The 13,504-nt window shown below is 40.5% G+C and overlaps 1 protein-coding gene across 5 annotated transcripts in view; it reads left to right on the forward strand.

Annotated features, from left to right (window-relative positions):
* The window catches only part of col16a1 (collagen, type XVI, alpha 1), a 67,161-nt gene that overhangs the window by 17,652 nt on the left and 36,005 nt on the right, over positions 1-13,504 (forward strand). For all 5 annotated transcript variants that reach the window (XM_087169822.1, XM_087169823.1, XM_023431084.2 and 2 more), the window contains exons 5-8: positions 4,150-4,273; positions 5,001-5,282; positions 7,283-7,363; positions 11,233-11,301. In XM_087169822.1, coding sequence (XP_087025948.1) covers positions 4,150-4,273; positions 5,001-5,282; positions 7,283-7,363; positions 11,233-11,301 — 556 coding nt within the window. The remainder of the gene's footprint in view (positions 1-4,149; positions 4,274-5,000; positions 5,283-7,282; positions 7,364-11,232; positions 11,302-13,504) is intronic.

The following is a 13,504-nucleotide window of genomic DNA, read 5'->3' on the forward strand; positions in this document are numbered from 1 at the left end:
GGGGGGGGGGGGTGGGCACTGTCACTTCTCAGGAAATCAGTATCTTTGGAACCAAAGAGGAAAATCCAAGATGTTTTTGTTTTGCCTCTAACCATACAGAGAGGGGACGGGAACACCATTCTCTGATGCTGGTTAGGGATTTTGTCATGGTGCAGCGTTTATTGAAATTTTGATGCCATCGAGAGCTTTGCTGTCAGTTTTATCAGTGAACAATGCTACCTGGGTGACTTCTTTTTAACTCAGACAGAGAATAATCAATGTTAGCACATCAGCCCTGCCTGTTGGCTGCCTTTCATTCTGCCTCTCTCTATACATAGAACTCACTGCCTTCTATACTTGTTTCTCAAAATGACTAAACAAAATCAGAGAAGACGCTTTCTTTTTTTTCTTTTTTTTTCTCCTTCGCCTTCATGCCTCACAGAAAAGTACAAAAAAATCAGAGAGGACTGTCTATCAGCATCAGTTAGTCATAATGTTCTTTTTCTCTTTTTTATGCCTTTAATTTTTTTAAACTTTCGCCTATTTAAATTGCATTGTGCGGAAGGGTATTTAGAAGAGAAGATTGGAGGCGGATAACAGATGGACGATTAAGGGATGTAGTGGTGAGGGAACAAGTGGGTTAAAGGTTCAAATACAGGCAATAAGTGAATGCATCAGAACAAACCCTCAGGCTTGTTCTATGGCTTTTTTCTCACAGTAACAGTTTAAGTGTGTGTATGTGTGTGTGACTGTCAGCACATGCATGTGCTTGTCTAGTTAAATCTTTGAATGTGTGTGTGTGTGTGTGTGTGTGTGTGTGTGTGTGTGTGTGTGTGTGTGTGTGTGTGTGTGTGTGTACAGTACATGTGCACAGTGCATGTGCAGCTTAGATACCCCCTCTCCCCCTTTCTCGCGCCCAGAGTATACACTGTATTTCCCCTCCACCATGGGCTCCCTGTCACTCAAGCAGCTTTTTAATTCATCACCAGTGAGGTTGAGTGAAGTGTGAGATGTGTATACAGTAATTGGGAAGCGCCGTTTTGCTTTGTATCAGAGGCTAATCCATTCAGCTAATCCAAGCTAACACAGTGACAGCCAGCCTCTCTCAGTTGTCTGCTGTCTGCAGTGAAATGATCACTAGTCACAGCTGGTCACATGCTTTTTAATTTCAATACAATATGATTTGATTGCTTTGGGCCGTTTCTATGCATCTGCAGTGTGCAGGAGAGAGAGGACGCAATTATATAATGTCAACGCATAAGGCAAAGTTCACAACTATTTTTTGACAAGTGAAATGCATTAAATGAATGTAACAAATTTAAGCATTTTGCTGTTGCTCTTATTTTGAAATGAAATCAGTTGTGATTAAACGGTCAACAAAATTCGAAGCAACTAAAGATAAGACACACAAAGGTGAGGGCTTTGGTGCCTTTAAAATGTTTCTGGGACCATGGAAGGTTCATAATAATACAGAAGACAGATTGGGGATATGAATCAGTGAGGAGAGGATGGTATACTCCATATAAAGATATTTCGGCTTATATCTGAAGTTGGGGAATGATTGCTAGTCTGACTAATGTTGACTTTGTGGAACAGCAAGCCTGTCCAGACTCAGAATATTAGCCATATAAATGATTTGGTGGCCATTTCCTGTAGGTCTAGGGCGCTTTGAACGGTCAACTTGACCATCAATGATATGGCAAGTAGGAATGAGATGATGGACTTCACGACTCTGACGCCTGGGCCACGCCTCTTACCTGTGTGTGACGGCTACCTCACTGAACTGAAAAATGCTATAGACTCTTATAATTGTTTGAATATTTGGCACTTTATTTTCTACACTTTTGTTTTAAAATCTGAATGTGTGATCCCTAAAACAAATATTTATATCAAGTTTTTGAAATTGTACCACTTAAAATTAGGAACTAGACAACTCAGAGACAATAATTCAAACCACCTAGTTTTGTAGGATTTTTGCCCACTAGTCACTTTACTAGTGAATTAAATTTTGCTTGCGGCCTGAAAAAGGCTTGGACCAGTGCTTGATATGAACCATAGCCAGGCAGTACAGAAATTCCCATAACCAAAGTGTATTTTTTCACAACAATTTACAAGGTATGTGTTGCTGTTTGTAAATTTCATTTCCTTCCTGAAGTTTCATACATGAATAAATTACAAGAAATTGAAGTTAGCCATAGGAAAAAAGTTGCAACGTGCTACAACATTTGGTCAGTATGGCTTGAAATGTTATTCTTTCTTTGTCTGTCTGCTTCTAGCTGCTTAAAATTCCTTTCAGTTAGGTGAATATAATACATTCAGGGATAGAAAGTCTCTCCACTGAAAGCAATTGATTCCAGCACAGTTAGAACCCAGTATAACGGTGCATATACACCTCTCCAGGTGATTTTCCCATCTTAAACTAGAGATCTGCTTTTTCAACATTAGATTTCCTCTCCTCCTCTTCCCCTGTGCCTCTCTGGCTTGCACTGACTTTCTTCCTCTCCCTCCCTCTCTCTCTCTCTCTCTGTCTCTCTCCCTTTTTTTTTTTAAACAAGAGAAGCCGAAGTAACTTTCTCTCAGAGTTGGGAGAGGCTAGGTCTCAATCTGTCCGGCCCATACTGAGTGATTTATCTCCCCCCTTGCATGTATGTGTGTGTGTCCGAGGGGTTTATGTGTTCTTTTCTAGGACCCTGAATGTAAGAGACCAAGGTGAGGTAGTTTCGACTTAAAAGTCAATAGTTTGTGAGTGGTTTTGTGCCCTGCAGCTCATGTCACTAATCGACAGACCAAACAACTGTATTTTTAATGTTGGTTTTTCTCTTTCTTTCTCCGTTTGTCTGTCTGTCTCTCTTTCTTCTGCACACTTTCTCTCCCCATAGTCGTACGGTCTACCTGCATACTTTAAAATGGATTAGTTAATATCAAACTCTCATGCCTTTTCATATACTACCCAGATTTTCTTGGTCCCTCACTATAGTCCTCTCTCCCTCTTTCTCTCCAGGTCTTCTGGTTCAGTGTTTTCTCTTTCTCACCTTTTCTCCTACTCATCTTCTTTGTTTTGACGTCCTGTAGTTGGCTGTTTTCCCTTGGATCTTCCCTCAGTCATAAATCACTGTCACCCCACTTCTAGGAGTGGGAAACCAGCTGCCAGCATCAACAATTCTGTGTGTGTGTGCGTGTGTGCGTGTGTGCGTGTGTGCGTGTGTGCGTGTGTGCGTGTGTGCGTGTGTGCGTGTGTGTGCGTGTGTGCGTGTGTGTGCGTGTGTGTGCGTGTGTGTGTGTGTGTGTGTAAAAAGAGAGAGAATTAGAACAAGAGAGATTATTTCAAAGTGTTCACAATCTCAGTCAGCATGCATTTCACTGGACTTGTTTGTGAACCCTTCATCTGTCAATGCATCTACACACCGCCATGCAGTGAATATTTGTGGGTGTATTTATTTGTGTGCTTAGATGCCCTTGACCAAAAGTGAGAGATGAGGCTCGCCGGACTGTATCTGCTATGAAAATTAATGCCAGGGGGTTACACACAACGCACTGCACTGCTACCTGCTGTCACAAAATGTGGGGGGAAAAGCAAATTGGAAAAATAGGAGACTGACAAAAACATGCGTAGAATACAAAAATGCACACACAGGAATGTGGAAACACACAAATACACATAAGATTATTTTGTCACAGCACTAATGTGGACATCAAAGAAACATGAGAACCCAAAAGTTCTCTTCATGTTCCATAAGATTATTATATTATTATATTATGTGATGTTAGCTCTCTGACTATAATATATACTCTCCATTTAGCTCAATGTTTGGTCTCCACCAATTCCTGAAAATTCTCCCTCTTAAAATGCTAGATGCTGTACTAGATTGTCTGTGTACAGCGGGTTTATCAGAGCTTATAAACTTAAAACAGCTGCCTGCTGCTGCTGTCAACAACACTGGTGAGAGTGGTCCTTAAATCTTATACAGTAAGATCATGCGGTTTAAACCAAAATAATGAGCTAAACAGGCTAAAATGCTGTATAGCGCTGAAGGGAACTTCGTCGCCGGGTGATAATCCAGAGTTTGTCACTGCTTGTTCCTCTTTTAAACTTTTCATGTGCTCAGTTTCATAGCTCCCATATATGGAGGAATGTCGTGTCCCTGACCCTTTTGAATCTCTGTGTTTCAGTCAGGTGTTCCCGCATGGCATACCTGAGGAGTTCACCTTGATTTTCACCCTGGCTTTAAAGAAGGCTGCCCTGAGGGACACCATCTACCTCTTCCAGATATCTGATCAGCAGGGATACCCACAGGTGCACCTCCATCTTTTTCTCCTCACTGCTTCCCTATCTTGTTTCCGCCTTCCCTTTACTCTCTGTTCCTTGGTCTCTCACCTTTTATTCATCTCGCTTTTTGTCTATTCATTCTTGCTGCCTCTCATCTCTCTTTTGCGTAGTCATCCACTTTCCTCTTCGATTTCTTCTCTCTCATGACACCTTTTCAATTCTCTCCGACTTTTCATTCCACGCGCCTTTTGTCCTCTCTTATTCTTCACGCGATCCGCTCTCTCATGCTCCCTGTCTCTCCGGCGCTCCTCCCTCGATCATCTCTTTCATTCACCTTCATTGTTATTCATGTGCGTTCCATGATGGAGCACTGGAGTCCCTCAGAGTCCCCATAATCACTAAGTCTGAGGCCAGATTTAAATACTCAATGTGTATGATGGATGGAGGCCAAGTCGCCTCATTAGGAGTGATTGATTGGCTGTACTGCTTGTGTGTGTAATTAATATGTCTTCCCCTTTACTTCCTCTTTGCTTCTGTGTTCTGCAGCTTTGTTAGGTGGTAGCAGTGTGTACGTATTACTCTTTGCTGAAACTACTTCCAGTCAGACAACTTGAGATATTGTACAGTTTCTTATCTACAGGCCTGAGCAAACTGACCAGCTCACAGAACACACTGTTGCTAGATCAGCACTTGTGCATATTCATACATCATTTTCTTCCCACCCTTCTCCTCCACATCTCTGCCCAAAATGCAGCTCTCTGTAGACTTCAATGGCCCCGATGGCACCCTGTCCCTGAGAGCCAAAGGGGTAGACCCTGATAGCGACCTGGTGAGCTGTGTTTTCAACGGGGAGGGGGTGGAGGCCCTGATGGACCTGCGTTGGCATAAGGTGGCCCTCAGCGTGCAACAAGGAGCCGCCTCCCTCCACGTGGACTGCAGCTCCATAGAGACCAAGCCCCTGGACCCCCGTGGAGTTCTACCCATTGACGGACACACTCTGCTGGGCATTCGGGCTTCTGATGCTGGGCCTGTGCAGGTATAATAATGATAATGATGATGATGATGATAATAATAATAATGATTAATAATTTTATTTGTATTGTACTATTAACAGAGTTATAAAGTGCTTAAATTAAGGCTGGACTACCAGGAAAAATTTAAAGTAGAGTATTGAATCCAATAGATGAGGAGCATACAAAAAAATTATTTGGTTATCAAATTAAAACATAACCCCTAGATGGTGAACAAATAATAGTGATATTGGATGATGTATTGCGCAGTCGAGAAAGGGAGGGCAAAAAAAAGAATTTCAGATTTTGATTTATTTACTCTGAAAATTCTCTGCCATTTATTTCTTAAGGTTGGAATGACAACTGAGGAACTGAGCTACATTTACAGTGTCAAGAGGTTTAAGGCGGTCACACAGTTGTGTATCATCAGCGTAGACATTTAAATAAGGGCCATACTTTTGAAATATGTGGCCCTGTGTGTAAATGTAAAATAAAGGAGAATAGGCTTGACCCTTGGGGGACACCACAGGTAAGGATGGCAGGTGTGGGTGAGAGCCTTCCAATGTGAACTGGGAAACTTCAATCTCAAAGGCAATCTGGTAAAAATAACAAATCAAGAGTAGTACCAGCCTACTCCCAACCCACTGTTCCAAACCATCCACAGTGTCAAACAGAATTTGAATAAAGAAACCTGCATTGGTAGAGACACAATTTTTTAAAACACTTTTCTTGTTCACTCAAGAAAATTAATTGATTCGTTTTTTCTAGAGTATTTCATAAAAACGGAAGCTAGTACTTAAGCTGTTGAAAAATCATGGATTTTTAAGCAGTAGTATGCTGGCAGTCGTAGTGAATATCAATAGTTAATAAAAATCTATTCAATTTAATGATGGTTGTTAAATCTACCTTTCGTACCTTGACCGGGTGTCGCCATGTGTCTCCACCCTATCTGTTTCAAATTAAAAGCCTTCTACAGAGTCATAATTGTGACCTACTGTCTTTGCAGCGGCAGGCAATACATTTGCAGCAAAAAGGGAAACTCTGGGTTAAGGGTATACTTTTTCTGCAAAGGCTTAACTATTGCATACATTATGAAAGGTATGGAACTGAAGCGAACTGGGAAAATTAGACCCAGTGAAGAACCTTTGATCAAGGTTAAGCTTTGCACTGTAAATGTCAACTACATTTATTCTTTGAAAGTGTTGTGACCTTTAAGCTCTCTCTGTATGAAGAACAAACTGTTACTTGTCTTCCACAGAAGTGGGTTGAATGAACTGATTTCCTTTATTGGGACCTATATCTAGAGAATGGCGTGGTGGTACTTTGATGCATAATGTAATTCAGTATACCCTTCGCATATAGAATTTTTACTGGCGTATCTGGCTTTTTCCAGACTCCCCTATAGAGCCATGTTTCCAGCGATGAAGGACAAAGGGAAATGTTTCTAATAGACCAAACTCCCATAGAGGCTTTTATACTGAAATCATCCATTCTATCCATGTGTGGGTGTATATGTTCATATTTGTGTGAATATGTGTCTGTTTTAGACTGTAAGCTATGCCCCTGAGGTGCTGTTTTCTTTGAGGCAATTTCATTCAGTGCTGGTTAAAAAAGTGAGTGCACTAAATGGGAGAATGAGCCTGTAGTAGATTATTAATGCTGAATAGAGCCAGTATTCCAGGCACTTAGTTTTGATGATCAATTAACTGGCCTAGTTAGAAAGCAAACAGCGTCTTTTGTTAGTGCAGGGAGGAGGTGTTCATACATGCACGCACCCACACACATGTTCACATACACACACACACATACACACACACACACAAACACACACACACATACACACACACGCAAAGTGCTTTCCTAATACTTTATATAAATGAAAAATTAATTGGCTTTCAACCTTGTTTACTGCCTCATTTAAACTTTATTTACATTATTTCCTAAACAAAGCCAGAGGACTTATGGAGACCAGCATGTGGAATACATCATAATCGCTTTCTTTCCTCTCTTTTACTTTCTTTTTCAGATCGACATTCAGCAGGTGATGCTGTATTGTGACCCATCCATTGCCATTCAGGAGGCCTGCTGTGAGATACCTGGGGCTCGGGTGAGACTGACAACCGTCACTAACTGATTAACAATGATATAAAATAACAGTGAATCTGTGTGGAGCACAGACTACTTACAACTCCTCCTGATTTCTGCATCATCTCATTCGGAAAGTGTTGAGACCCTTTCAATTTCTTTCACATTTTGTTATGTTGCAGCCTTATACTAAAATAAATAAATCATTTGTCCCCTCATCAATCCACACTCAATACCCCATAATGACAAATAGAAAACTGAATTTTCAAATTTATTTGGAAGGAGAAACAGAAATATCACATTGACATAAGCATTCAGATCCTTTACTCAGTACTTAGTTGAAGCACCTTTGGCGGTGATTAAAGCCTCAAGTCTTTTTAGGTGTGACGTGACAAGCTTTGCACAATCTGAATTAGGTGATTTTCCACTATTCTCAAGAGCAGATCCTCTCAGCCTCTGTCAGGTTGAATGCGGAATGTCCGTGAACAGCCGTTTTCAGGTCTCTCTAGATATGTTCGACTGGGTTCAAGGCAAGACTTTGGCTTGGCCACTCAGGGACATTCACAGAGTTGTCCCTAATCCTCCTATTTGTTGTCTTGGCTCTGTGCCTAGGGTCATTGTGCTGTTGAAATCCTGAGCGCTTTGGATTAGGTTTTAATTATAAATATTTCTGTAGTCTGCTCTGGTCAGCTTTTCCTCAACCCTGACCAGTCTCGCTGTCCCTGTTGCTGAAAAGCACCCCCTCACAGCATGATGCTGCCACCACGATGCTTCACCATTGGGATTGTGTTGGTTAATTGAATTGACCACATTTGGACTCCAATCAAGATGTAGAAACGTCTCAAAGATGATCAGGAGACATAGGAGGAAAGTGTCATGAGATCTGAATTGGGTTATTGAGTATAGATTGATGAGGGAATTTTTTTTTACTTTAGCATAAGGCTGCAACATAACAAAATGTGGAAAAAATTGAAAGGGTCTCAACACATTCTGAATGGACTATATAATGCAAACAATGGTAAACCTGGGATTTAAAGCAGTTAGGTAAATACATTCATTTTCTCTCTGGTGGAGTTTGAGACACTTAACAGTAGTTATTAAGCACCTGCCACTCCTCACCTGATCCATTGAAAAAATTAGCGTTTGAACAATCTGGAGTCTTTACCTGAGTTAAACCTAATGTAAACTAACCCCAATGAGTGTAACTCAAGACTTGTTACAGCTGCTTCACAGTAAAAGCCAGTTATTTTCTGGAAGGTTTGTTTGCAACAGCTGCAGGAAAAGCTGTGTTTGCATTGTCAGAATTAAACACCATAAACAGTTTCTGCAGTTGCCCTGGAGGCTTATGCTTGTTAATCTGCATCCCTCTGTGGTTTTTTTTTTTAATTTTTTTTTACTCCATCTCAGTTCAGGTGGTCAGAAAGAAAAGAAAAAAAACTTGTCTGCCTGCCTTAGATTTTGATATGCATGGAGAGCTGTTACTATATAGCACTCCATCAATTACTTGACTTAGGTTTCCACAAATATAAAGAAAGCCTGTCTTATTATGTTAGTTAACAAAATATTCTTTAGAGGCTTTGTTTAATGTAGGATATTATGTATACAAATTGACTAGGGCTTAGAGTAATTCCATTGTGTGCAATTATGCCACATCAACTGCAGTTTGCCAATATTGTTTGTACTCCTGAAGTGTGACTAAAAGCCTAATTGAAAATATCACTTGCTTTTTCTTCCAGCTTCAGAAATGCAGTGTCCTACTGTATTTCTTTTTCTTTATAATTCTCTCCTTTTTTTTTTTTGCTACCTCTTTTCTTAATCTGTATTTTTGTGAAGTTATTGTTTGCAGGCTTCAGACAAAAGCCTTATCAAATAGGAAACAGATTCACCGGACATAAATGCAACAGTATGTTTCTGTTTGACAGGCAAAAACACAGCAAGTGATTGTTCGGGTATAGGAAGAAATGCAATCAGCCAGTTTTTGGGTTTATTTTTAAGCTGAAGGTATTTTTGTGCTCAGCCAAATTTTTGTCAGAATTCTCCCGGGTGTCTGCGCTAACGTGTTTGTGTGCACATGCATATGTGTCATTAGCAAATGATTTTATGTGAGGGATACAAATAGGGTGAGAAGTTCCTTCTGAAGTCTGAGAGTGTAGAGTCCTCTGGAGGAAGGACGGAATGCTGTAAAAATTTTCTCATCTCCTTTGCTCAAGGCATGTGCGCTGCGGGGCTCCCTCCAAGCTGCGTTTAAATTTGAAATGAGGAGTGGAGGAGTATGTGTGCACACGCATACACTCTGACTTGCATGCTTATACATCCTTGAAGGCTGTAGCTTCTTAAAATGCAAGAACGAGACAAAACAGCTTGCTTTCAGTATCTTTGACATTGTGGTCTGAACTCTGCAGTACAGAGGAACATTACATGGTACAGGAACATGCATTGGTAGAGATTGAATTTTTAGAGATAATGCATTTCACTTTCATAGTCTTCTAGATTCTTTTGCTCTGTTCAGCATTTCATTATTGAAGATGTCATTATTGGGAATTTTACATGTTCAAATTAAAAATGTATTTCATTTTTGTTGCTATTGCTAAATAGCCAACATTAACTGCTATTTACTTACCAGTCTAGAAGAAATGTTGAGGGTTCAGCCTCAAACTTCATTCCTTTACTCACTAAGAGCTGTCTCCAGTGGTGGAAAGCAACCCATCACTTCTTTTCTTCTACTGAAGTGAGCATGCTAACCAGCGAACCCCAGCCCGCTTAGCCCATCTTATCACTTTCCGATATCGAGTCACTGTTGTGTCTAGTCTGCCCTGAGCATTGCGTCAGAGGACATATTAAAATCTCTTGTATTGTAAACACAAAAGTGGCTGAAGCTCTTGGCAAGACTGGTGAGTAGACAGCTGTTAATTCTAACATGAAGCAACGGCAAAACTTACATATCACTCCTTTAATGGGAATGACCTTTAAATTAGTGCAGATATTCTTGCTATCTCAGGATGCAGTATAACAACTCTGGTGAATCTGTCACATTTAATCTAGTTCCATAATCACGTCAAAATTCTGTGCAGTTCATTTGTGCAGTACTTTGATATATGACCAAATATCTGTATAACAAATGGCAATCCCGTCAGCCTTTTTGTGATAATGAGCAAATTGTTAACATGCTAACATGCTAACTAAGATGGTTAACATTATCAAAACAACCGCTTCTAGCAAGGCAGTTGTCTTGTAGGGCTCTATTTTGATCGAGCAAGAGCAATGACAAGCAGGAAGTGGTATGGACTGTGTGGGTGCATCTCCACGCACACCTGTTATTTTGGTTCATCTAAGTGGCTGAGGTGGAATATAAATTGGAGGGAGTGGTGATTAATAAATTCACTCTTTGCCAGTTACAGTCACGCACGACCACAGCGGCTCGACAAATGGAGAGAGGCTTTTCCAGGAAATCACATTATTGTCTGGATAGTGCAGAGCCAGAGGCAGGTGGTGTGGGTTTCATTTAATTTGTACAATGATTTAGAATGAAATAATAAAAAAAATGTTGATTAAAGTGTTTATAAGACCACATCAATCTAATACTATTACTATTTACTTCTACTCTATCTCACGTCAAAAATGGTTACATCATGTGACACAACAGCATTTGCATTTCTTTGCCTGAAAGTTGGTAAGAAACCCACAGGATGCTGCTATAATCCTGCAACTCTGCAGTCTTCCACATAATGAGTTCTATGTTAGGTGAACCAGCAATGAGGCACAGAATACAGGGAGCTTTTGCATGTAAGAATTTTATATCCTGCCCACAGCAAAATTATAGGATTTAGGTTTGAAATCACCAAAGTGGTCTTTTACCCTGTCCTAAATTGTCTGTCTGTTGCATGCTTGCAGTGCCCTCCTGATGCTCCCAAGAGCCGTCGCGCTGCTGAGAATGACCTATTGGAGAACACATTTAACCAGGTAAATCACAGAACACCAACACATACATGCAAAACAAGAAACTTCTGCATTTTTACAGATTTTTAAAAAAAGAGCAACATGTGTGTCCACAATTACTCAAAAACTGATAAATACTCTTTTTACGCTTTAGTCATTGGAAATTCAATGACAGGCGCTTCCGTCCAGAGACAAATTGAGGGGAAAAAAGTCATTGCATCTTTCACAAACTGTCTCTTCCATTATGAATTATCACACGTGGTTTCCATCAGGCGCAGACAGAAAGAGAGACACACTTGGCCTCAAACAGCTTTGTTCTTGAGGCAGTTTGAGTTGTCTAAGATGCTCCTGCTGGCAAGCAAACACTGGCCTGTAGGACTTCTACCAAATGTTGATATAAGTTGTTTTTCTCCCTTGATACTCTGCTGTGGAAAACATGTTTTCTACTCTGATGCAGTCTTCAGCACTTCTGAGTTTTAGAGTTTTATATGACTTCAGTTCAGTTAAGTTTCCTGGTAGCAATCGTTCAAAGTGTCTGTGGGCAATGTTGAGAGCTTGACAAATAGAGCCTTATGCAACACATGGGAGCAGTTCTTCCACAAATTTCCATGGTGTTTTTTATGATTGCTTCGTTGCTGCCTGATACACAAAGTTCATCCAGTATACGTAAAAGCAATTTATTTTTGTTTTCACATCCGCTTGTTTCATCATTCATATTAATGGGACCTATATCCAATTATCTATTCATTAGGGCTTGTTGTTTCTCTTGTGCAGTGCTAGTGTTAACTTAGAGCTCTGGCAGACTTCAGGACACAGTAATCAATCCCGTAGATGGTTCCAGCTAGACATAGTTACAATAACTCAGGCGTCAGCCGTCTTCCTCTGTGTTTCTTTCTCTCTCTCACCTGTCACTCTCGCTCTCTTCTCCTCTGCTCTCAGTTATTGCAGACTGACTGTTTTAATATGGGTAACAAGGGTTTAGTCTCATATGGTACTACGTTTTAGGCCTAGTTAACATCACATGCTTTTCTCTTCTTACTACAGTGCAGATGTGTAACTGTCATGAATGCAGTCTGTCCTCATTTCACAGTTTTCTATCCATTTGCTCCTCCTTCTCTGTTGCTCTCTTGTTTTAACTTGAGGACTTTCTATTTTTATCTCTCTGTTAGCTTTGTATAAATCAACTGTGAAGTACAAAATTCCACTGTGCAGGCCAGATGTTACTGAGCCATAGAACTGCTCCCATAAAACTAAGCCTTTACTGGGTAACAGCATGTTAAACTCCGCATACATGGAATGCTGTATGTAGGAAGAGTCCTGTACACTGTTGCTTTAGAGTGAGCACACACAATTGGGTTCAACTGTCGATATACTATTTCTGTGAAAGTATATTCCTCTTTTGTTAACACAGTAACACACAGTTTCCTCTCATTTTTCCCCTTAATAAACCCTAAAGGGGAACACACATTTTATACATGGAAGTCAGGTAATGGGGAGTGCCACGGAATATGTTAAATAAGTTGTATAAAGTCTTTTGTGGCTGCGAAGGGAGCTGCACGAGGTCTAATAAACTGCCTCATTTGACTACAGGTTTGAAAGGGAACAAAATCTGTGGAGTCAGAAAGAAGGGAGCTTATCAGGTGTATGTAGCCCACTCCACATCTCTGCTTGAGGCTAGTGGCTTAAGGCTACGTTAGCCGCGTCCAAGTACAATGCTAAAACGATGGAGTACTCTCTCAAGCAGTTTTAGCAAATACACTTATTCAACCCTCATCCATACCCCCATGAAGCTGTTGCCAGCAGCCGATTTGCTTAGCTGAGCACAAAATCAGGGAGAAACACTTAGCATGACTCTTGTTTAGTCTGTGCAAAAGATGAATTGACAAAAAAAAAAGACAGGTTGTGGTTTTATGGAGGGATATGTGGTGGATTTTTTGTTGGCTAGATGCAGTAACCTCCTGGAGTCGCTGCTGGTTGCAGTCAAACAAATGAGATACAGTGTGTTAATTAGTCAACTGTAGAAGTGCGTGTTGCTGGATTTTGTTTCCTTTAGACAGTGCAAGGCTAGCTGTTTCCCAATTTCCAGTGGTTGTGCTAAGCTAAACTAACTGGCTGCTAGCTGTAGACTTATATTTAACAGACAGACATGAGAGTGGCATCAATCTTCAAAGAAAGTGAATAAAATTTTAAGTTTGGAAAAATGATTTAATTCCACAGTCTGACAATA

Source organism: Seriola lalandi, unplaced genomic scaffold (genome assembly GCF_002814215.2).
Source record: "Seriola lalandi dorsalis isolate HSWRI2012SDOR001 ecotype SW California unplaced genomic scaffold, Sedor1 jcf7180002054916, whole genome shotgun sequence".
In the NCBI taxonomy this organism is placed as follows: domain Eukaryota; kingdom Metazoa; phylum Chordata; class Actinopteri; order Carangiformes; family Carangidae; genus Seriola; species Seriola lalandi.